This window comes from Pongo pygmaeus, chromosome 23, assembly GCF_028885625.2.
Source record: "Pongo pygmaeus isolate AG05252 chromosome 23, NHGRI_mPonPyg2-v2.0_pri, whole genome shotgun sequence".
Classification (NCBI taxonomy): Eukaryota; Metazoa; Chordata; class Mammalia; order Primates; family Hominidae; genus Pongo; species Pongo pygmaeus.
Genome location: NC_085931.1, coordinates 50,152,708 through 50,176,213, shown reverse-complemented (window position 1 = coordinate 50,176,213; position 23,506 = coordinate 50,152,708). Strand labels below are relative to the sequence as shown.

Sequence of the window (23,506 nt, the reverse complement as noted above, 5' to 3'; positions counted from 1 at the left end):
CCCAGCTCCCGCCCCCCCCTCCTGGCGCTGACTCCGGGCCAGAAGAGGAAAGGCTGTCTCCACCCACCTCTCGCACTCTCCCTTCTCCTTTATAAAGGCCGGAACAGCTGAAAGGGTGGCAACTTCTCCTTCTGCAGCCGGGAGCGGCCCGCCTGCCTCCCCGCGCACCCGCAGCCTCCCCCGCTGCCTCCCTAGGGCTCCCCTCCGGCCGCCAGCGCCCATTTTTCATTCCCTAGATAGAGATACTTTGCGCGCACACACATACATACGCGCGCAAAAAGGAAAAAAAAAAAAAAAAGCCCACCCTCCAGCCTCGCTGCAAAGAGAAAACCGGAGCAGCCGCAGCCCGCAGCCCGCAGAGGACGCCCAGAGCGGCGAGCAGGCGGGCAGACGGACCGACGGACTCGCGCCGCGTCCACCTGTCGGCCGGGCCCGGCCGAGCGCGCAGCGGGCACGCCGCGCGCGCGGAGCAGCCGTGCCCGCCGCCCGGGCCCCGCGCCAGGGCGCACACGCTCCCGCCCCCCCAACCCGGCCCGGGCGGGAGTTTGCACCTCTCCCTGCCCGGGTGCTCGAGCTGCCGTTGCAAAGCCAACTTTGGAAAAAGTTTTTTGGGGGAGACTTGGGCCTTGAAGTGCCCAGCTCCGCGCTTTCCGATTTTTGGGGCCTTTCCAGAAAATGTTGCAAAAAAGCTAAGCCGGCGGGCAGAGGAAAACGCCTTTAGCCGGCGAGTGAAGACGAACCATCGACTGCCGTGTTCCTTTTCCTCTTGGAGGTTGGAGTCCCCTGGGCGCCCCCACACGGCTAGACGCCTCGGCTGGTTCGCGACGCAGCCCCCCGGCCGTGGATGCTCACTCGGGCTCGGGATCCGCCCAGGTAGCGGCCTCGGACCCAGGTCCTGCGCCCAGGTCCTCCCCTGCCCCCCAGCGACGGAGCCGGGGCCGGGGGCGGCGACGCCCGGGGGCCATGCGGGTGAGCCGCGGCTGCAGAGGCCTGAGCGCCTGATCGCCGCGGACCTGAGCCGAGCCCACCCTCCTCCCCAGCCCCCCACCCTGGCCGCGGGGGCGGCGCGCTCGATCTACGCGTCCGGGGCCCCGCGGGGCCGGGCCCGGAGTCGGCATGAATCGCTGCTGGGCGCTCTTCCTGTATCTCTGCTGCTACCTGCGTCTGGTCAGCGCCGAGGTGAGTTGCCACGGCGGCTGGGGCTGGTTCTTCATTCATTACCTTCGCCCCCACCTTCTGACCGCCCCCTCCTCTCCCTGCAGTGAACTTTGGACCCTTGCAGCCCGCGAGCCTGAAGCCGGGCGCTGGGTGACCTCCTCGGGCTGGGAGCGAGGTCCGGGGGTGACAGGCTCTAAGGGAAGGCAACAGCGGTGGCTTTCTTTCCAACCGGAGGGCGAACCTTGCTCCCTAAGCCGTTCCGTGTCGGGGGAGGGTGTGTGTGGCCCTGTCCCCCACCCCTTGGGAACCCGAGAACAAGCCCCTTCCCGGCCGGGGAAGAGGGGGTGGGGTGGCGCCCAGGGTGCAGAAGGCAGCGCGTCCTCCCGAGCCCACTTCGGCGCCAGCCTCGGCTTAGGCTCTGTCCTGCCATCGGCTTGCCCAGGAGGTGCAAGCTTGCGCACCGGTGCCATCCACGCCGACCTTTGACGGGGCTCGGGTCCCACCCTGGCTCCCGGTCGGGGTCCGGGTGGACGCCCTCCGGCACGCGCAGGGCATGCCCGGCCCCAGAGCACGGTCTGGAAGCAGCTTGTGTCTCGGGCGCGGGGTCTGGGGTGGGAGTAACAGGGAGAGAGAGAGAGAGAGACGGAGAGAGAGAGGGAGAGAGAGATAGACACGCAGGTAGGTTTCGGGCACTCGGGTAGGGGGAGGACTAGGGGCTCTGAAGGAATCCAGCCCCCGGAGCGGTGTGTGCCTAAGGCCTTGCCGTACCTGTGCCCGCGCCCTGCAAGAGGAAGCACCTCTCTCCCCCGCATGCAGGGTGCGGAGCGCGCCGCCTGCAAAAGCCTAGCTACACGGGAGATGGGGTATAAAAACATCTGCGGGAGCGCTGGGGTCGGAGCGGTCCCCACCCCTCCCAGCCTCACGTAGCCGTGAGTTGGCAAGTCTACCCGGAATCCAGGTGGGAAAGGGGGCGGGGCGGGACGACGCGCGCAGTGGAGGGGAGGAGAGGGCAGCCGGGAGCGCGGCTTGACTGGGTACCGTCCCACCTCCGCCCGGCTGCGGCCGGGAGTCCGCACCTCGCCCGCACCTCGCCGGCTCCCGGGGAGGGTCGGCCCCTGCGGCCTCCAGCCAGGCTCAGGAAGGAGGCAGCGGCGGCGAAGGGGTTAAGGCGGAGGGCTCGGAGGCCGCGGCCCGGCCTTGGGCTGCCGCCAGCGCAGGTTGTTTTGACCACGGAGGAGCCGTCGCCGTCTCCTTTTGTTCTCGGGGCTCCTCGAGGGCCGCAGGCCGCCCGCCCAGGGGCCCCGCCCTTCCGCGGCCGCCCCTCGCGGCCCGCACCCGGGAGGGAGGACGCGGGGCTCAGCCGGGCCGCCTGCAGGCCCCTCCCGACGCCCCCTCTCCACCTCTCCCGCAGCCCCCCGGGCCGCGGCCAGCTGTTGGGGAGGGGGTGGCCGGCCGGCCCCAGCTGCCGCCTCGCCTCGCCGTGGGACCTGGGGGCTGGGCCCGGTGCCAGGGCGTCCTGGGAACGGCGGCGCCCCGTGGCTGCTCTCCGCAGCCCACCCCGCCCGGGCCCCCGACTCGCTCACTCACCCCACGCATGCACACTCCTGGCCGGAGGCGATGCTGCGCTCCGGCGGGCGGGCGCGCAGAGCGACGGGCACGCACTACCGCGGCCAGGTCGCGCGCCCGCCGCTGCCACGCCCGTGCACACGCGGGACACACGCGCGCGCACCGCACACAAACGCACGGCCCCTGCATGCGCGGCCTGAGCACACGTGCGCGCACACCCACGCACGTACACAGGCACGCACGGGCCCCCGTGCACCCAGCGCCTGGTGCTCGCCCCCGCGCAACAGGTGGGCCCTCCGTGGGCCCTGGCACCTCACCACCTCTGTAGCGGCCCCATTTCCTTCCTGGCGTCCTGTGAAGGAGGGAGAAACTCCCATCAGCTCCACAGCACCCACTTTTTTTTGCCTTGTCAGCCCGACGCCCCTCAAACCTTACCCATCTGTGACTCCTTTTTTTCAACCACCTCCGCGTGGTGGAAAATGGTGGTGATGTGACTCTGAGGGGCACTGAGCTGTCCAGACCGATTCCCCCCTTCACATAAGCCTTCATTTGAACCTGCAAGACTGGAGGGACCTGGCGTGTGCAACCGCGGAGGGGGCTCCCACCCCTGGCTGTTGCATTCTCTTGGCTGATCCCAGCGTGCCCCGAGGAGGCCGCTGACAGCTGGATGTTTCCCCAGCCTCCCCTTACCATTTCCAGCTTCGTCCAGCACCTCCTCCTCCTTTCCCACAGCTCCACGGGCTCGTGTATACGGGGTGGAGGCTGTGGCACAGAAACTGCCTTTCTCCTCACTTTAGTCACAGCATTCTTGAACACATGGCCACAGGCACGATGTATGTGGCACTTTGCAGTTTATGAAGCACTTTGCTGCTAAGCCTGAGTGAGCCTCAGGCTGGCCCTGGGGGAGGGGACCTGCATGGGGATGGGACCACGCAGGGGTCAGTCCAGGAAGGAGCTGTAATGGCCAGTGCTGGGAGAGTCAGGGCAGGCCTGCTGGTGGAGGTGGCCTTGGAGCTGGCCACGTCCTGGTCGTGCTTGGACTAAGCTTTCAGCAGAGGGCAGGCAGCCGTGAGGCAGGGCTGGGCGGAGGGCCTGCTGAGGCCTCTGAGGTGCCATCTCCACCAGCTGAGCTGGCTTCCAGGAGGGCGAGTCCCACTGTCACGTGACGCGTCTGGCCTCAGCACCCTTCTTCCGGGAAAGAGTGAAGGGCCCCACAGCCCTTTGCCATCCAGCTTCCTCTGGGTTTGCTAATGGCCCTAGGGGACAGGAGACCAACTGCTGGAATCCCAGAGCCCTGGAGGTGTGCAAGGGCAGGTCAAACAGAATTTGGAGGATCTGGTGCAAGAGCCAGGAAGAGTGTGTGTGTGTGTGTGTGTGTCTGTCTGTCTGTCTGTCAGAGAGAGAGAGAGAGACTGACTGAGCAGGAATGGTGAGATGTTTATCATGGGCCTCATAAGTACCTCTCCACATCTTGTCTTCCCCTCCCCGCATTGCTCTTCTGTGACAACTCTTCCTATGTTCCGGTTTATTTCATTGTTTATTACCTGCTTTCTCTACTGGAGTGTCAACCCCATTAGAGAGCTTTCCTCCTGGTCCCCACTTGTAGAACAGTGCCCAGAGCCCTGTGGACAATCAGTAACTATTTGTGCAAAGAACAGTTAGTGCTGGGTTGGTGGGGAGGGCAGGACCTGGCCCCCTGTTGCTCCATGGCTGCACTGACTCCTCGCTGCGCTCTGCTCCAAGGGCAGCCCCCCTTTTCAGCCCTCTGGTAGGCATCAGTCTTTCAAGGCCCCTCATCTTGAGAGAGAAGCATGTCTGTCTCTCCGCTGTCTTGGGACTTGGGCTGCCAGGATTAGACAGGACAGAGGAGAAGAAACAGAAAGAAAATCAGACTGCAAAGGTTCTGTGTATCTTTAGCTGGGGCTAAGTTTCTGCCACCTAAAAAAAAAAAAAAATGAGAGAGAGAGAGAAGATTGGATTAGTGCAGAGTTCCGGAAGAACAGCAGAATTCCCTGGGCCCATCCCCTGGCTGGGATGGGGATGGTCAGTGATTGCCGTGGTTGCCAGTATTATAAATGGCTGGACTGGTTCCTCTCTTCCTGCTTTAATTTTCCTCTGCTCCTGCAAGAGGTGGGGAGGCCAGGGTGCTGGGCCCACGTGAAGGAGCAGAGGCTGAGCGGGAGGGTCCCAAGAGCAATAAAGAAGGGGAATGCTAGGTGGGAAACACTGGTTCTAATGGCTTCTGTGGTTTGCCCTGAGAGGGCTTCTTCAAAGGGGTTGGTTGGCTTTGGCATTCGATCTAAATAAGGCCTGCGACTCTCAGGCAGGCAGGCTCTGGGAGGCCTCATCAGCTTCTTCCTCTGCCAGCCACAGACAACGCCCCTGGTTGCTTGGGCCTGTGTGTCCCTCGGTGGGAACGGCAGGCGGGCCAGGGGGAGTGTGTATCTGTGTGTGTGTGCTGGGCCCAGGAGGAGGGTGGGGTTCAAGCCCCTTTGATCTGCCAGCCTGGTTGGGAGCCGATCACTCACCTGGCCTCACGCTCACTCGTGCCCTTCCTACCTGCTGCAGCTGGCGCTGGGGGCGGGGTCGGAGGAGGCTGTTTACCTTGGCTCCCACGGCTGGCTTTGCCCCAGCTGCCTCCTCGCCACGCCCTCACTCTGCCAGAAACCCCGGGCTTGAGATCTTGGGGCAGCTTCTTCAGGGTGCCAGCCCTCCTTTCCCATCTCTGAAGTGAGCTGTCCACCTGGAGGCCTGCAGAACCTGTGCCCAGGAAAACCAGGCTCCGGGCGGCTCACCTTCCCAAACCAAGAAGAGCCTGTGACTCCCAACAGGTGCTCATGCTCGTCATCCCCAGAGCATTGCATCCTGGAGCTGAGCACGTGCTGGGTGTCCCCCCACCCTCACCCACCCCTAGCCCCGGAAGGGCCCTGCCAGCCCACACGGCCCGGGCTCTGCCAGTGTGGAGGTAGGGTACCATTTCCTGTGGCCCAGCACGAGGGATAATGCAAAGTCACGCACTCTTTCATGGGCGGGCAGCTCTCCACCCACTCCTTGTCATCCTCAAAAATGTCCTGTGCTGCTGGCCCTGAGCACGTGTGCCACTCGCTGCTGCCCACAAAGGAGCCATCCGGAAAGAATTAATGATGATGACAGTGACAACTCATTAAGCACCCATTATCTGCTGGCAGCTCTGCTCTGTGCAATTATGCCTCCCAGTAACCCCGGGCGAGGTATTATTAGCCCCATTTAAAAGATGCAGAAGCCGAGGTTTTAGATTGTGACAAGATTCCAAGAATCCAGGTTGCCCTGACATCTGGAGCCCTTGCTCTTTCCTCTGCTACAGGGTTTCTCAGCCTCTGCACTCCTCATATTTGGGAAGGCTGTCCTGTGCCCTGAAGGGTGGTGAGCGGCATCTCTGGCCTCCCCCAACTTAGATGCAGTGCACACCCCAAGTTGTGGCCACCAGTGGTGCCTTCATAGATTGCCACTGTCCCCTGGGGGCCCAGTGGTCCCTGGTTGAGAGCCTCTGATGTGGGACATGCTGCAGAGTAAAGAGCCAACACAAACCTTGTGTGATGCTGAGGGCCAGTGGCCTCAGAACACAGGAGAGGGAGGCTGAGACGCCCCATGGTGGGCTGGAACAGGTGGGCATTCTGGACCCTGGGAACGACCCAGCTCTGCCACTTGCTGATTGTCTGGACCTGTTGCTGCTTGTTTAATTTTTTCTAAGCCTCAGTGTTCTCATCTGGAGGATGGAGATACAAATACCTCCAGCCTCTTAGGATTGGTAGTTTATACAGTGTTTTTCTCAGCGTGTGGCTTGTAGCTGGCATTCATAGATGTTAGTTGTGGTATTATTACCAAATCCGGGGGCTTATGGGGAGTTCTGGGCATCTAGTGGCCACATTACCAGAAGCATCTGCAGGGATGGCCTCTCCGCTCAGATTAAAGGGGACTCTAGGAGCTCATTTGCCTAGGGTTGGGGAAGAACATCCCAGGTGGCCCTCCTGGTGGAGGAGGTGGAAGAATCATACTGGACAGAACCTGGAGAAGGGTAGACTCCTTCATGCATTTGACCAGTATTTACCGAGAACCTACTATGTGCCTCTCTCTCCTCCTCAGACCCTATCCTGGGCTCTTTCACACTCAGCCTTGGAGGGTCATTTCCTATGTGTCATGGGCCTAGATCTGGTGTGTCCACTCGGCCTGTTCAGGGGTCTGCCTCCTCTGCCATGGCTGGCAGCTGCAGCCGGCTCTCCAGTGGGCAGGGAGATCTTGGCACAAGCACTAAGTGCCATTTGCTACTAGGCCTTTGGGCCCCTCCCCTGGGGGGGTTAATTGAATCTTTACTCCACAAACACTTCTTGTTCTCCTTCTGCCAGTGATCCAGGGAGGCCTGGCTAGGCACCCGGCTTTGGCGTTTTCTCTGCCCCTTCTAACACCTCCTGGCAGAATTAGAATTGAATCGAATGTTCTTCAAGCCCCTCGATTCACAGATGAGAGCCAGGACCATAGGGGCAGTGACCAGCCGAGGTCACACGGCAGTTGGTCCAAAGGCGTGGGATCCGGCTCTCAGGCCTGCCAGTTCTGGGTTTGACAGAACTCTCAGGGGAAGCGGCTTTTGCTGGTGTTCACTGGAGACCAAGCCCTCTGTTCTGTGGGTTGGGTACTTTGTCAACATTTGGAGAGCGCCAGAGGCGTGGTCTCTCTTCTGAGGTGGAAAGAATGAACTTGCTTGAGGGCTGGAGGAGGCAGAGCCCGGAGGAGATGGGGGCCGAAAGTGAGGGGCAGCGGGGCCCACACCCTCCTCTGTCTCGCACGTGCAGCCCCCGGCTGCCCGGATATTGAAGGAAAGACCCTAGTTCTCAGCCAAGCCCTGCCACCTTTTTTTTCCTCGAGTTGCCCAGCAGCCCTTAGACATTGGGCGGGATTGTAAGCTCCATGTTCAAACAAAGACATGGAGACTCAGCGGTTTCAGGGAATGATGTAGCTTTAAAAGTGGTCACTCCCACCCCCCCACCCTGAGTCTTCTGGCTCCTGGATCGATGTGGGTGGCCAGAGTTGGTCATGGCTGAACCCCTGGAGGTGTTCCTAGACTTCATGATAAGCTGGAGGAAACAGAGCTTTTGGGGAGAGCCCCCTGAGGCTGGCCACAGGGCTGAGACGACCTCTTCTCCTCTCCCTCGCTCCCCCTCCGCCATCAGGCAGTGAGAAAGCAGCATCCCTTTTGTGAAGGTAGCCTGCACCGACCCCCTCTGAGCCCTCCGACCTTCGGCTCCGGGAGTGTGGAGCGAACCAAGAAGGGCCGGAAGTCCTCCCTTCTTAATCCAGGGAAACTGAGGCAGAGAGTAGTTTAACCCAAGGTTCTATAATAATATGCCAAGTCTATTGACGCACTCTCCAGGACTGTCTGTCCAGACCGTGTAGCCCGAGTGCCCGTGCCTGCACGTGTGTGTTTGCACACGTGGAAGTCTGGTCCCAGCCTTTGAACATGCAGCGACATCTTAGGAATTTTCTTTGCTTCTCAGTGGCTGGTGGTCTGGATTGTGATTCTCAGTCTCCCATCAGCCCCTCCTCTTTCTTAGGATCTCTGGCATCAGCCCCTTGGGTCTCCTAGGACTGTAGGGGACGTGGCTGTGACCTTCCTACGGGGCTGCTCTTGTGTCATTGTGGGACCTGCGGTTTCCCTGGAGGAAGCCCGGCTCCGAATGAGGCCTGTTGAAGTGTTATCAGGTTTCGAGTGTGTTTGGCAACAGGCCAAAGGGGCTCTAAAAATAGGGTTTGGTTGGGCACAGGGCACGGGTAAGCTTTCAGGTTTCCCGGCCGTGTCCGAGGATTCCCTTTTCGCCTCTTTCGAGTGAGAGACTTCATAGATACCCCTAGGACCTGGGGCCTCCTGAGGCCACCGCACCCTGCACGCATTTATTAAGTACCTCTTGGACCCAGGAGCCTGGGAGTACAGGCTCTGTCATCCCAAAGGCATGGGTTTGAATGCAGCTTTTGCCAATAATTGAGCCTCTCTTTGAACCTTTGTTTTCCCCTCTGTAAAATGGGGGTTAGATCGGCCATGGGAAATGCTGGATGTCTTCAGCTGTCAGGTGTGGAGTGAGACTCAGGGAGAAGTCAGATTTTGGTGCATTCCCAGAACATGTAGTTTGGTGGGGGAGACAGACATATAGACAAGCAGGTCCAACTCAAAGCAAGCTGGGGTTCCTGTTGGGGGCTGAGGGTGCAGGGACTGAGCTGGGTCTCAGAGGCTTCGGCAGGTCCAGGCCCCGAGGCCTTTGTGCTCCTGATCATCAGGCCTGGATCTCCCTGTGACCTTGGAGCTTGCCACAGGAGAAAGCAAGAAAGCGTGTGGTGGGGGAGACAGCCATGCTGGAAAGCCCCCACTCCCAGCTCACTCAGCCTTTTGGTGTCTGCCCGGCAGGGGGACCCCATTCCCGAGGAGCTCTATGAGATGCTGAGTGACCACTCGATCCGCTCCTTCGATGATCTCCAGCGCCTGCTGCACGGAGACCCCGGAGGTAAATGGAATCCTCGCCCCGCGCTCCGGCCCTCCGAGGAGACTTAAAAGAGAGCCGGGAGGGGCAGGACAGGAGGCATCCCTCCTCCTTGACGTCTGGGGAACTAGAGGCCCATGGCAGCCCAGAGAGAGCCTGGCCACACCCATCCAGGGCAGGGCCGAGTCAGCAGGCGGGTTGGTACCTGGGACTTGGGGTGTGGCAAGAGAAGCACCCACGTGTGGCTCCGGCTTGGTGCCGAGGGTGGGGTGCCGGGAGGAGGGAGGGCAGGGAGAAGGTGCCCAGGGCATCTGCCGAGTGTGTCTCCAGGTGTGGGCCCAGCCAGGGAGGGTGGCACTGGAGGAGTCATCTCCCCGCCCCTCTGGCTAGGGGCCCGGTCTGTGAGGTCCCCTGGGGACACCTGGCCTCGACCAACAGGCAGCCCTGCCCGTGCCCCAGAGCTCACTCAGCAAATGGGCACGTGCTCGGTGGCACACACGTGGCGGGGCTGGCGGGCTGGATTGACAATGTATTTATAAACGCTGTCTTCAGAGCAAATTCCATTCTATTCTAACCTCTGGCCTGTTCCCTGGAGCCCTGGTCAGCGGCCCCCCTGCACCCCCAGGTCCCCTTCCCTCTGGGGTTCTGTCTCTTTGTCACTTTGTAATCCTTGCCCAGACGCTATCTACGGGGGAACAGCATTTCCTGCCTTTGTTTCCTCTCCCCGTTGGGCCCCTGGCTCCTTCTCAAAAGCATTCCCGGGCCCTTTCAATCCCGCCTGTGCTGGGGGGCGGTGAGGCAGGCAGGAGGGGGCCCCAGCTGGGCCCACCTATTGTTCGCCAGGGCCCCCACCCGATGTCTCCCACAACCCCCACCCTATGCCCGACTGGCCGCCCCTGGCCACACACAATGGGGCAACTTCCAAATTTAGCCTTTCTACCATTTCTTTCCAAGCCTTTACGCCCCCACCCTCAGACGGCCCCTCCACACCCCTGGTGGGGGTCGGGATCTTGGAGATGAGGCTTTCAATAGCAGGCCTGTTTCAAGGCAACCATGTGGCTATTTTTTCCTAATCAACTTAACCTTTCCACAAAGCGCATCTTTTCCCCATCTCCTCCCCACCAGGGACATTCCAGAGATGGCAGGGAGAAAGGAAAGGAGCCAGAGGGACAGATAGGCTCGTTGACGTAGGGGCTGTCAGGCTGGATGGAAGCGGACTAGTCATCAGACTCCCTGCCGTACCCGGGACGGACAGGCGGCAGGCGCCTTTGTCTTGGATGGGGCCAGTGGGTCGGGGCCAGAACTGGAGCCATGGGGTGCTGTGTGGGGGTGGCAGGAGCGTGTTCCCAATGCCCCTTAGTTTATTTGTGGCTCCTCACCCATGAGAGAGACAGAAGGGTCTGTCCACGCCTTAACATCCAGCTCAGAGGTCTCCCTCAGCCCTCACTTCCCAGCAGCCAATCTCTGGCCATAGGCTCTGGAAAGGACCTATGTCTCCAAGGAGTGCTGATGGGACTGAGATGGTGCCCAGGCTAGAAAAGGGAGCTGTTATTTGTGACCAGAGGAATCAACAGATGGCTGGGGGCAGAGGTGGGGCAACAGGTTAGAGAAGGGGAGGGAGACAGACGCAGATATGGTGTGAGGGGCCCGGACCTAGAGAGACCAGGCCCTAGAAGGGTGTGTGGCAGGGACTCCCCACCCCCAGCAGGCCCAACTCCCACCTCTCTTCTCCTCTTCTCTGTCTTCAGCTCCCACCCCCATCCCTCTCCCTCCCTCCCTCCGTGACTCCCGCCTGCCCAGCGCGGCCATTGTCCGGGGCTCCAGAGGGGCTGTGTTCAGGGCATGCGGTCCCCCTGGGGCTTCTGGGAATTTCTCCATTCAGCACTTCCTATGGGAACGCTGGGTGGAGGGGCACTGGAAACTGGCCTTCAGTGCCCCAGGTCCTAGCCCCGCCCTGGAGGCCGAGGAGGGTTCACTTACAGTAGCAAAGGGGAAGGGTTATTTTTAACTCCACTGACATGGGTTCTGGCCAAAAATGTGGCTAAAGAGCCAGGGATGCAGTCAGGATCCTGGGCCTGCAGCTGTCCTGGGGGCTGCTTAGAGGGTCCCTGCTCGGGGCCAGGACCCGTGCATTTATGGGGGCTGGAAGGAGGGACTGTTCTCTGGAGTGGGGAGAGGCAAACCTGCCTGCCCAGAGAGCCCGGCGGAGGGAGGCCTTGCCCGAGGTGGGGCCGCCTTGTGTCTGACTGACTTCTCCTGCAGAGGAAGATGGGGCCGAGTTGGACCTGAACATGACCCGCTCCCACTCTGGAGACGAGCTGGAGAGCTTGGCTCGTGGAAGAAGGAGCCTGGGTAAGACTGAGACACCCAACAAGGGTCCTTCAAATGAGGATGGGGGCCAGGGAAAGAGAACGGGGGTGGGCAGCCAGACGGAGGGCTCTGAGGGTCCTCTTACAACTCCCTTTCCCCCCACATTCAGGACTGAGCGAACTGAGAGAGTAAAACCATCCTTAAATGCCTGTGTTGAGTCATCACACCCCCTCGCCCCCACACTATCTGTTTTCTAAATATAGTGCTGCAAAGCTCATTCGTTCCTTATTTCAGTCCTGGAGGTAGATATTATTAACCCCATTTCACAGAATTGGAAACTGGGGCCCAGAGAGGGTAAAGAACTAGGTGAGGTCACACCGCTAGGAAGCGGTAGGGCTGAGATCCCAACCTGCTCCCCTCACTTGAACCCAGCGTGGTCCCTGATGGGCTATGTGTCTCTCCTGTGGCGAAGGGCTGTGGCCTAGGCTGGTAGACCTCGAGCAAAGCCTGGAACTTCCTCCTGCTCCCTTGCGGAGACCTAAAGGAGACCGTAGATCATTAGGTCCCAGAGAAACCCTCCCAGGTGAGGCAAATGTCTACTCAAACCCCTCCTCCTCTTTGACACCTGGAGTCCCCAAAACACCGCAGTTAGAGGCTGGAGGAACGATGGATAAGTCAGGTGGCCTGGGCCGGGCACAGTGGCTCACGCCTATAATCCCAGCACTTTGGGAGGCCGAAGCAGGCAGATCATGAGGTCAAGAGATGGAGACCATCCTGACCAACATGGTGAAACCCTGTCTCTACTAAAAATACAAAAATTAGCTAGGCGTGGTGGTGGGTTCCTGTAGTCCGTGCTACTTGGGAGGCTGAGGCAGGAGAATTGCTTGAACCAGGGAGGCGGAGGTTGCAGACCACGCCACTGCACTCCAGCCTGGCGACAGAGCAAGACTCCGTCTCAAAAAAAAGAAAAAAGTCAGGTGGCCTGAGTTCCACCCCCAATCTATGAATGTGGGCGGGCGGGATATTCAGCTCTCAGAGCCTCCTGTCCTCTGTACGTGGATAGCAGCGGTAACCTCAGTGCTTGCTGTAGGCCAGGCTTACTCACTTTACACCTTAGATCCACATGGGAGGGAGATGCTGTTATTATCCCACTTCATAGAGGAGGAAGCTGAGGCTTTGAAAGCAGCAGTGATGCAGGAATCCACGACACTGTAAGACAGCAGTGCACATGTGGTTTCGAGCTAATATGGTACCTGCATAACAATCACACGTTGGGCAAGCCCATAAATGTGTAAAATCATAAAGAAGAATAAAATAGTCGTGTGCCAGCAGAGGGAAGCGGACATTTACTAAGCACTTACGACATGCCCCACACTCTGGATTTTCTCACTTGAAACCTACAGTGGTTCCTGGGTGTAGATCTCATAGATCTCATTGTCCCATTTTCAGATGGGGAAACACAGGTTTAGAGCAGCTCAGCCATCTGCCCAAATCCCATGGCTAATGACAGCCAGGACTTGAAACCTGAACCCTGGGGTTGAAGGGCGTGAGAAAGAGCAGTCCTGGGGGCACCCGCTGAGTTCCCCTGCCAGGTGGGGGGACTCTGGGCAGGCCCACGCTCCTGACCCAGGTTCCCTCTCCTCCCAGGTTCTCTGACCGTTGCTGAGCCGGCCATGATCGCTGAGTGCAAGACGCGCACCGAGGTGTTCGAGATCTCCCGGCGCCTCATAGACCGCACCAACGCCAACTTCCTGGTGTGGCCGCCCTGCGTGGAGGTGCAGCGCTGCTCCGGCTGCTGCAACAACCGCAATGTGCAGTGCCGCCCCACCCAGGTGCAGCTGCGACCTGTCCAGGTGCGTAGGCTCCGCGGCCCCCCGAGGCTGGTCCCGGTGGTGGGTGGAGACCACCCTTCTGGGGCTCATACCTGACCAGGCTTCCTTGACTGGGCAGAGTGGTGTGTCGAAGGACATTCCTGATTTGTTCCTGGGCTCTGTCCGGAGAGGCCCACTCTTGGGAAGCTCTTCCTAGGCAGGTGGACTGAGGCTGACCATGAGTCCTCTGAGGTGGCCCAGGCCACTGTAGCCAAAAGCCAGAGACAGACCCCCCGGGCTGGGCGAGGTGTGGAGCCAACGTGAAGTAGGGATGTCACCTCCTTTACAAGGACAAAATCGCAAAACGTCCCTTGAAGAGACGTATCCGCAAACATTTGTCTGACACTCAGAATGTTTTGGGCAGCTGCTCAGGTTCCCCCAAAGCTCTCCCTATTCAGGGCTGTCTTGAGAAAGGCTCAGGTGGGTGGCCCTGCATCTTTGACACCTGCTTGTCTCTCCTTGACAAGCTGTGTCTTTAATAAAGAGAGTGCAGAGAGGCCCACCAGGTGATAGACACTGCGGAGCTGGGGCAGGTCCCCTGACAACAGTGGAATGCTGACCCTGGCTTTCTTCGGAGGGACGGGGGATACATACACTGGACTCAGGGAAAATTCTAGAGTAGAGGCTGTCTCAGGGAGCACCCTGGTCTCACCCTGGTTGGGGCAGAGTCAGAGAAGCAGCTGCTTCTGCTTGTGGAAAGATTCCCGCACGCCCCAGGCCAGCCTCGCCCACAGGCTAGGCAGTGTGCCCTTCTCTAGCTCAGCACCGGCCCTTGCCCAACGCTCTGCCTGCTTAGCCGCACTTCCTTCTCCTGCCACCGGCCCATGGCCTATCCTCCTGCCGACCTTCCCTCCCTAGCTTGGGCCCCACGCCTGAGACTATGAATGTCACTCCACCCCACTGCCCACTCTCGTGGTATCTCCTGTCCTCAATGCTTCCAGCTCTATGGATGGACACCTGACATCTGACCTCCCCATTCCCACCTCCCTCCTAGATGAAGCCACCCCCCACTTCCTTCCAGACAACCATCTCCCGCCTCTGCCGCAGCCCTGACCTTGGCTGGCGCTCCAGGAATGAGGATACCGCAGGCCCCAGCTCAACCCGGAAATGCCTTTCTGGCTGTCCCTCTCTGGGGGCACTGAGGAGGGCCCCAGGTCGGGAGGGCTTGTTTTGATGGAAAAGCTACGAGAAGGGCAGAGGTCAAGGTCCTGCTATTGTTTGGGCCAAAGTGTTTGCCCCACAGCCTGCTCTCCGGCTTTCGAGGAAAGATTGCTGCAGGGGACACCGGGGTGGGAAGCGCAGGCCATTCGGGTTTCCCGGGCTCCCGGCTGTGTGGTCTCTGCAGAGGCTTTTTGTGACTCTGTCCTCCAGGTGAGAAAGATCGAGATTGTGCGGAAGAAGCCAATCTTTAAGAAGGCCACGGTGACGCTGGAGGACCACCTGGCATGCAAGTGTGAGACAGTGGCGGCTGCACGGCCTGTGACCCGAAGCCCGGGGGGTTCCCAGGAGCAGCGAGGTAACCACCTTTCCAGGCTCAGCCCTGAGCCCCCTTCCCCTGCAGCAGCTGGGGGCAGGGGCCGGTCTTAAAAATGGAAATGGGATCAGGCCCGCCCCTGGTTAAATTCATGGGAGGCTTTCTTTCCATCTTGCTGAGAACAAGCCAGGTTCCTCCCTGGCCTGAGAGCCCTACATGAGGATTAGCCCCTGGCTGGCTCTCTGGTCTCTGCCAACCAGTACCCTTCACCTGTGCCACCCCCGCCGGGCAGGGCACTTTCAGCAACTAATGAAGTTTCTGCCTCAAGGCTTTAGCACACACTGCTGTGGCTGAAGAACACTTCTCCCAGCTCTCCACAAGCCTAGCTCCTTCTCTTCATTAGAGTCTCAGCTCAGAAGTCACCTCCTCCTAGAAGTCTGCCCTGACCACCCCGTCCAGAGCAGCCCCATTTCCAGCCTTGCTACCACAGCCCCCTGCTTTGTTGGATGTGGGGATGGGATGGTGGAAGGAATCTGGGCCTAGATGAGAGAAAGCTCCGCGCACATCAACTTCAGATAGTGATCAGCTTGTCCTGGGGATGAGAAATCAAACTAATTTCTCGTATCCTTGAGCGGGGGAACCAGGACCAGTGGGGAGAAGCCACTGGAGAGAGATTTTTAGCTCCATATGCAGAACAGCTAGCTGGTGATCAGTCAGGGGTGCAAGGTGGAATTGGCAGCATCATGAGGCATCTCTACAAAAAATACAAAAATTAGCCAGGCATAGTGGCACACGCCTGTAGTCTCAGCTACTTAGGAGGCTGAGGTGGGAGGATCGCTTGAGGCTGGGATGTCGAGGCTACAGTGAGCTGTGATGGCACCACTGCACTCCAGCCTGGGCAACAGAGTAAGACCCTGCCTCAGAAAAAATGATTGATATGATTAGATGAGCATTAAAAAAAAATCATGTAAGTGATAATTCTTTTTCAGTAACTTTCTATTGTTAGGGACAGGACAATCCTTTCATTCTCATTTCTTATTAACAAGACCCTGAAGATGGAGCCGTTTCTTGGCATCTATGCCTTATTCCCAGAGCTGAGCTGAGTCGCTGGATGCCATGTAAAGGCTGATCATATGACAGCTTCAAATTGACGTGTTGTAAATTATTGAGTTAACATGGAGGGTGATTTCTCTATTAAGGGAAAATTATATATATATATATATATTTTTTTTTTTTGAGACAGTCTCACCCTGTCACCCAGGCTGGAGTACAGTGGCACAATCTTGGCTCACTGCAATCTTTACCTCCTGGGTTCAAGCAATTCTCCTGCCTTAGCCTCCCGAGTAGCTGGAATTACAGGCACGTGCCACTACACCCGGCTAATTTTTGTATTTTTAGTAGAAACGGGGTTTCACCATGTTGGCCAGGCTGGTCTTGAACTCCTGACCTCAAGTGATCCACCTGCCTCGGCCTCCCAAAGTGCTGGGATTACAGGCGTGAGCCACCACGCCCAGCCTCTTTCTTTTTTAAGAGACAGGGTCTCTCTCCATCACCCAGGCTGGAGTACAACGGCATAATCATAGCTCACTGCAGCCTTGAACTCCTTTCTGGGCTCAAGCGAGCCTCCCTCCTCAGCCTCCCGAGTAGCTGGGATTACAGGCACGTGCCACCACGTCCAGCTAATATTTTAAGTTTTTGTAGAGATAGGGTCTTGATTTGTTGCTCAGGCTGGTCTCTAACTCCTGGGTTCAAGTGATCCTCCCACCTCAGCCTCCCAAGGTGCTGGGATTACAGGCATTGAGCCACCACGCCTGGCCTTCTTTATGTTTCGAATGAGTTACTTCATGTATTTGTTTGACATAATTTTCTAAACCAGTTTCTTGGGGGGCGCATTATACCAGTGAAACGTAGATGGCGTAAAGTCCCGTCATTTTAGTTCCGGTATTTTGGTTGAGTATGACGGTGTTTCTGTCACCTGTCCATGGACCTGGCTAAGGCTTGGTAGTGTGGCTCTCTGTGATACTGTGGTCAGTGTCAGACCTCCTGGGCTCAGATCTGCGTGCTGTCACTTGAGCTGTGTGGTGACCTTGTGCTTGCCTGGGCTTGGTACAGCCCAGTGTCCTGCTGATGGCCCAGGCTCTGGGGAAGAAACTCCCTGGGCCCTTCAATGGCCCTCCTGGTGTCTTCTGTCTGAGGGGATCTGAAGCCCATCCAAGTCCCTGAACTGCTAGAAAATCTGCCCATTTGCAGAGATGGGATAGCTGCCTCGTGGGAGCTGGTGTCTGTAAGGTGGGAGGTCAGGTGTCAGATCCCGACAGGCTGGGAGAGCTCAAAAGGCTCCCAGGAAACGGCTGGCCTTGAGCTCAGCAGACACAGCTGTCCCTGCCAGGGCGGCCACCTGGGAACCCAGGAGGGAGAGAGGTGTATAAGAGCTCCCCTTGACTGAGGCTCGTAGGCACTGTCGTTTGTGCTGAGTGGTTGGAGGTGTGAACTCTAGAGGCAGATCCCTGAGTTCAAATCCCAGTCTCTCTGCTTCAGTTTCCTTATCTGTAAAGTGTGGGTAACAGCACCTGCCGTGAACGGAAATGAGCATAGAGCAGCCCCAGGTGCATGGTGAACACTAGCTGGGGGGTTTCTGGCCATTTCCATGTATTGTCTCCTAATGCTAGGAGGACAGGGCTGCTGTCTTCTCTGCTTCAAAGATGTGGAAATCGGCTGGGCTCGATGGCTCACGCCTGTAATCCCAACACTTTGGGAGGCCAAGGCGGGTGGATCACTTGAGGTCAGGAGTTCAAGACCAGCCTGGCCAACATGAGGAAACCCCACCTCTACTAAAAATACAAAAATTAGCCGGGTGTCATGGCGCATGCTTATAATCCCAGCTACTTGGGAGGCTGAGGCAGGAGAATCACTTGAACCTGCGAGGTGGAGGTTGTAGTGAGCTGAGATCGCACCACTGCACTCCAACCTGGGCAACAGTGAGACTCCGTCTTAAAAACAAATAAATAAAGATGTGGAAATCGAGGCACAGGGCATTTAAGTGACTTGCTCCAATGTCCACAGTACATGGGAGAGCCCAGATTTGAGCCCAGGTGGGTCAGATCCGCAGCCTGAGTTGTGGCCCATCCCACTCTACCGCTTCTCAGAGTGGCAAGGGGCAGGTAGGTGACAGGCACAACTGACCTGAAGGCCCAGCTTCACGGTGGGAGTGTGATTCTGGCCCAGAGCCCAGTGGCCTCCACACCACATGATCGGACAGGGTCGAGAGGTTGCGAGGAAACCTCAGTAGTAGGTCAAGCTAAGGAAAATAAGAAAAAGAAAGGGAGTCATAGCAGCTGCCATGTGCTGACCACTTCATACTCGGAGATTTTTATTATCTCTCCCAGGTCTGGGGGTTGACTGGGCTCAGCTGGGCGGTTCTATTGACCCCTCTACTGGTTGCAGTCAGCTGGCGGCCTGGGCCGTGGTCACCTGGAGGCTCAACGGGGACAGCTGGGCCTCTTTTCCTCTCTGTGTAGTCCAGGGCCTCTGGCTCTATAGGGAGAGCCAGTCCCCACCTGGCCTCTCCATGTGGCCTCTCCAGCAGGGTAGCCAGACCTGTTATGTGGCGGCCTAGGGCCCCCCAAAGCATGAAGGTGAGAGCTGCCAGGCCTTCTTAAGACCTCTGCCTAGAACTGGCACGGCACCACTTCTGCCTCTTGTTGGTTAACCAGATCCAACTCCAGGCTAGATTCAAGGGGCAGGGAAATAAACTCTACTGGTCAGTGAGCAATGACAAATAACTTGAAGCCATATTTAATCTACCCGGCTCTGTGTCCGGTACTGTGCAAAGAGCTTTGCCAGCATACTGTCATTTATTCCTCCCACCAGTCCTATGAGGTGGGCAGTCTTATTACCCCCATTCCACAGATGGAGGTGCCAAGACTCAGAGAGTTTCAGTCATTGTCCCCAAGGCACATACAGCTGGTGAGCAGTGGAGCTGGGATCCAAACCCAGGACCCTGGTCCAGATTCCCCTCCTGTCCCTTTCCTGAGCCCAGAAGGTCCATGGCAGGCCTTGGTCAGTGGGGAGAGACCACCTCAACGGTCCACATGCTGACGTCTTTCTTTTTCTTGTGCAGCCAAAACGCCCCAAACTCGGGTGACCATTCGGACGGTGCGAGTCCGCCGGCCCCCTAAGGGCAAGCACCGGAAATTCAAGCACACGCATGACAAGACGGCACTGAAGGAGACCCTCGGAGCCTAGGGGCATCGGCAGGAGAGTGTGGGCAGGTGAGGGCCGGGTGGGGAAACTGAGGCCCAGAACCCTGTGTTTCCTTCTCTGTGGTCTGTGGATGGGGTCAGGGGAAAGGATTTTTCCATACAAAATCCAGCCTCTGAACCTTGGTCCTCTCTGTCCAGTTATCAGCTGGGGCAGGGTGGGTGGTGGGCTTTGGAGACCCCAGCCCAGCTGTGTCCCAGCATGCCCTAAGAGAACGGGAGGTCTAAATCTCAATCTTCCCAGCCTCTCAATGCCCCCAGCCCTGAGCATTGCTGGAAATCAGGGGTGGCTAGTTGACCCCAGCTCCCTGCCCCTGGCATCGGGGACATATGAACATGGGATGGACCCTCTAGGCTGTCTCTGACCCCCGTGTCTCTCTGCTTGGCCTGCAGGGTTATTTAATATGGTATTTGCTGTATTGCCCCCATGGGGTCCTTGGAGTGATAATATTGTTTCCCTCGTCCGTCTGTCTCGATGCCTGATTCGGACGGCCAATGGTGCTTCCCCCACCCCTCCACATGTCCGTCCACCCTTCCATCAGCGGGTCTCCTCCCAGCGGCCTCTGGCGTCTTGCCCGGCAGCTCAAGAAGAAAAAGAAGGACTGAACTCCATCGCCGTCTTCTTCCCGTGACTCCAAGAACTGGGGATAAGAGTGTGAGAGAGACTGATGGGGTCGCTGTTTGGGGGAAACAGGCTCCTTCCCCTGCACCTGGCCTGGGCCACACCTGAGCACTGTGGACTGTCCCGAGGAGCCCTGAGGACCTCTCAGCATAGCCTGCCTGGTCCCTGAACCCCTGGCCAGCTCTGAGGGGAGGCACCTCCAGGCAGCCCAGGCTACCTCGGACTCCGTGGCTAAGACCACAGACGGGCACACAGACTGGAGAAAACCCCTCCCACGGTGCCCAAACACCAGTCACCTCGTCTCCCTGGTGCCTCTGTGCACAGTGGCTTCTTTTTGTTTTCGTTTTGAAGACGTGGACTCCTCTTGGTGTGGCCAGCACACCAAGTGGCTGGGTGCCCTCTCAGGTGGGTTAGAGATGGGAGTTGGCTGTTGAGGTGGCTGTAGATGGTGACCTGGGCATCCCCTGCCTCCTGCCACCCCTTCCTCCCCACACTCCACTCTGATTCACCTCTTCCTCTGGTTCCTTTCATCTCTCTACCTCCACCCTGCATTTTCCTCTTGTCCTGGCCCTTCAGTCTGCTCCACCAAGGGGCTCTTGAACCCCTTCTTAAGGCCCCAGATGATCCCAGTCACTCCTCTCTAGGGCAGAAGACTAGAGGCCCGGGCAGCAAGGGACCTGCTCATCATATTCCAACCCAGCCACGACTGCCATGTAAGGTTGTGCAGGGTGTGTACTGCACAAGGACATTGTATGCAGGGAGCACCATTCACATCATAGATAAAGCTGATTTGTATATTTATTATGACAATTTCTGGCAGATGTAGGTAAAGAGGAAAAGGATGCTTTTCCTAATTCACACAAAGACTCCTTGTGGACTGGCTGTGCCCCTGATGCAGCCTGTGGCTTGGAGTGGCCAAATAGGAGGGAGACTGTGGTAGGGGCAGGGAGGCAACACTGCTGTCCACATGACTTCCATTTCCCAAAGTCCTCTGCTCCAGCAACTGCCCTTCCAGGTGGGTGTGGGACACCTGGGAGAAGGTCTCCAAGGGAGGGTGCAGCCCTCTTGCCCGCACCCCTCCCTGCTTGCACACTTCCCCATCTTCGATCCTTCTGAGCGCCACCTCTGGTGGCTCCTCCTAGGAAACCAGCTCGTGGGCTGGGAATGGGGGAGAAAAAGAGAAAGATCCCCAAGATCCCCCAGGGGTGGGGTCTGAGCTCCCACCTCCCTTCCCACCTACTGCACTTTCCCCCTTCCCACCTTCCAAAACCTGCTTCCTTCAGTTTGTAAAGTCGGTGATTATATTTTTGGGGGCTTTCCTTTTATTTTTTAAATGTAAAATTTATTTATATTCCGTATTTAAAGTTGTAAAAAAAAAAATAACCACAAAACAAAACCAAATGAATCCGCCGGAGGTCTGTCTGTTGGCATCGTGCGTGACAATTAACCTTTCTGCCTTGGCAGGATGTGCCGACAGCTTGCGGCGTGTTCCTCTCACTCTGGGAGCCTCAGGCGTGATCACACACACTGGCGTGCACACACACACACACACGCTTACATATGCGTGCACATACACGCAGGCCTGCGGCTTGGGGGAGGCCTCTGTCTGGCGGGAAGAAGAGACACACAGGCCACTCTGTCGGTCTTGGTCCTGGCGCAGCTCCTGACACGTGGACTTGTGCGTGTCTCTGGCAGTGACGAGAGATGGGTTTCTGCAGCCTGAGGGTCTCCATAGAGGAAGTGGATCCTCAGCATCGTGGGGTGGGCTGGCTGTGGGGAGGGAGTGCCCACTGCGGGGAACACTGGAGGAAGTCCCAGAGGGGATGTGGGATTTAGAAGGAAACAGTGGAAAGCCGGGTCTGTGGTCTGGTCTCGGCTTAGCCCTTAGCCAGCTGTGTGGCCTTGGGCAAGTCACAGACCCGCTCTGGCCAGAGAGGATGAGGAAAGGTGTGTGGGCTCTAAGATCCTGTGTTCTGCGCTTTCTCTTGCTCATGAAGACTTGGGTATCAGCCCACAAAAAAGAGGCTAAATGTATTCTAGGTCCCACCTGCAGCGTGGACTGGGGCTGAGAGGGACCCAGAAGCTAAAGATCTGGCTCATAAGGGCAATCTAAAACTAAAACCATTTTGCCGCCTGAAATAGTGAGCTCCCTGTCACTGGAAGTGTGTAAGCGAAAACTGGGGAACAATGTGGCTGAGGTTAGACTGAATAACATTTGGGCTCCCAGCAATTGATCGATCAATGGACTGATTCGTTCCTTCACTCACTCACTTTCTTGAATCTCTGACATGTGCCTGTCACGGCCAGGGGCTTTTATAGTCATTTGATTTGAATTCATCCTGGGGTTCCTAGCCCTGCCCTTGAGGAAGTGGAGTCTACCCATGGTGGTAGTGGGCCGTGCACATCAGAGGGATCTGTTTACCTGGCAGCTCCTACCCCTGCCTGCCCAATCCTGACTGGGGCCTTCCCTTCTCCCCTAAATCCCCACTGTTCTCAGTTTCCGGGGCACAAGAAAAGGATCTGGCTGGGAGGAGGAAGAGACAGCTCCACCAGGAGACGGACATCAGAAGTCAGCTGGCGAGCCCAGTGCGTGCAGCATCCTGGCAGCTACCACCAAGCTGGTCTGTGCCATGGATTACTGCAGGCACTTCCCAGGCCTGGGTGCCCATTTCCTGGGTGCCATCCCATGCAGCAGCCCAGCAGAGTCTGTGGGCCTTCCAGAGGCCCGGTGGGCTTTTTCAAGGTCTTAAAGTTGCCAGGCTAAAATGGCATTCTTCCAGAAACCCCTTTGCTGGAGAGAAAGCATTCTTTTCTTCATGCCTTTCCACTGCACTGTTGGCTGTAATACAGATGTGATGTCTGGTGCTCAAGCAGCCATGTTGAGCCATGAGGTGAAAGCCAAATGCTGAGGATTATGGAGCAAGATGGAAGGCAGGGTCCCCAATGCCTGGGCTGCCTCGTTCAGGAGCTTTCACGGAAGAAAGAAAGAAACTTCTTTCTGTCTGAGCTACTCTGGTTTTGGGTTTTCTGTCCCTTGCAACTGAACCTAATCCTAATAGCCCCGTTTACTTTGGGAGAGAGAGGACATGGCTGCTGGGCTGGTCCTTTTCTCTCCTACCCTCCTCAGGCACTCAGCTTCACCTTGTGAACTCTTAGGAACTCTCCTCTGTTCACTCAGATCCTCATTTCCCCAAGGTGTCTTCTTGGTCCTGGCCCTCAGCCTTCAACCAGAGCGTGGAGCTGTAGCTTTCTTTGGACAGCAATTTTTGCTTTTGTAAAATAATAAAATATGAAACATTTACTGCTACTAAAGTAAACTATCCATGAACTCCTAGTACACATAAGACTGTTTTTGAGGGATGAAGGAGATAACAGACAGGACAGTGACAGCACACAGGCTTAGGGAGGGCACGCAGGCTTAGGGAGGGCATGCAGCTGCTGGTGGCTGGGTCCAAGCTCCACCCTCTCCTCCTCTGCTGACACCATGTCTGATGTGTTTCCAGTATTTTAAAGTGTCAGCTCAGGAACCCCAGAACCCCAACACCTGTCCATGTACTTGGGTGACAGCCTTGACCCGGCCACATTGTTACTGATGATCCTGGGGAAGTCCCTGCTTCTCCCCAGTCTCAGAAGAGCTGTGACTCACCCCTATGCTGCCTTCAGGCATCCATGCAAGTGACACCCATCCTGTCCAACCAGCCCCTGCCCCAAGCCCCCCTTTCTCACTCTGCTGTGTTGATCTC

At 57.7% G+C, this 23,506-nt stretch overlaps 1 protein-coding gene across 3 annotated transcripts; it reads left to right on the top strand.

Moving 5' to 3' along the window:
* Nucleotides 1-1,049: 1,049 nt before the first annotated feature.
* PDGFB (platelet derived growth factor subunit B) lies at nt 1,050-21,164 on the top strand. 3 transcript variants are annotated; one of them, XM_054470474.2, is made up of 7 exons: nt 1,050-1,179; nt 9,155-9,251; nt 11,490-11,579; nt 13,185-13,390; nt 14,780-14,924; nt 19,003-19,153; nt 19,684-21,164. In XM_054470474.2, exons 1-6 carry the CDS (start codon nt 1,117-1,119, stop codon nt 19,125-19,127), a joined length of 726 nt encoding a protein of 241 aa, XP_054326449.1. In that variant the 5' UTR covers nt 1,050-1,116; the 3' UTR covers nt 19,128-19,153; nt 19,684-21,164. The 3 variants fall into 3 exon arrangements, with proteins under 3 accessions (XP_054326449.1, XP_054326448.1, XP_054326450.1); XM_054470473.2 differs by having other exon boundaries at nt 19,535-21,164; XM_054470475.2 differs by lacking the exon at nt 1,050-1,179 and adding an exon at nt 1,376-2,116 and having other exon boundaries at nt 19,535-21,164.
* The last annotated feature ends 2,342 nt before the right edge of the window (nt 21,165-23,506 follow it).

Excerpts from the sequence above, each read along its gene's own strand:
- PDGFB (XM_054470474.2), top strand. The coding sequence starts at position 1,117 with ATGAATCGCTGCTGGGCGCTCTTCCTGTATCTCTGCTGCTACCTGCGT. Across the intron at positions 1,180-9,154 it reads TGCGTCTGGTCAGCGCCGAG|GGGGACCCCATTCCCGAGGA; the intron begins GTGAGTTGCCAC and ends TCTGCCCGGCAG. Across the intron at positions 11,580-13,184 it reads TCGTGGAAGAAGGAGCCTGG|GTTCTCTGACCGTTGCTGAG; the intron begins GTAAGACTGAGA and ends CTCTCCTCCCAG.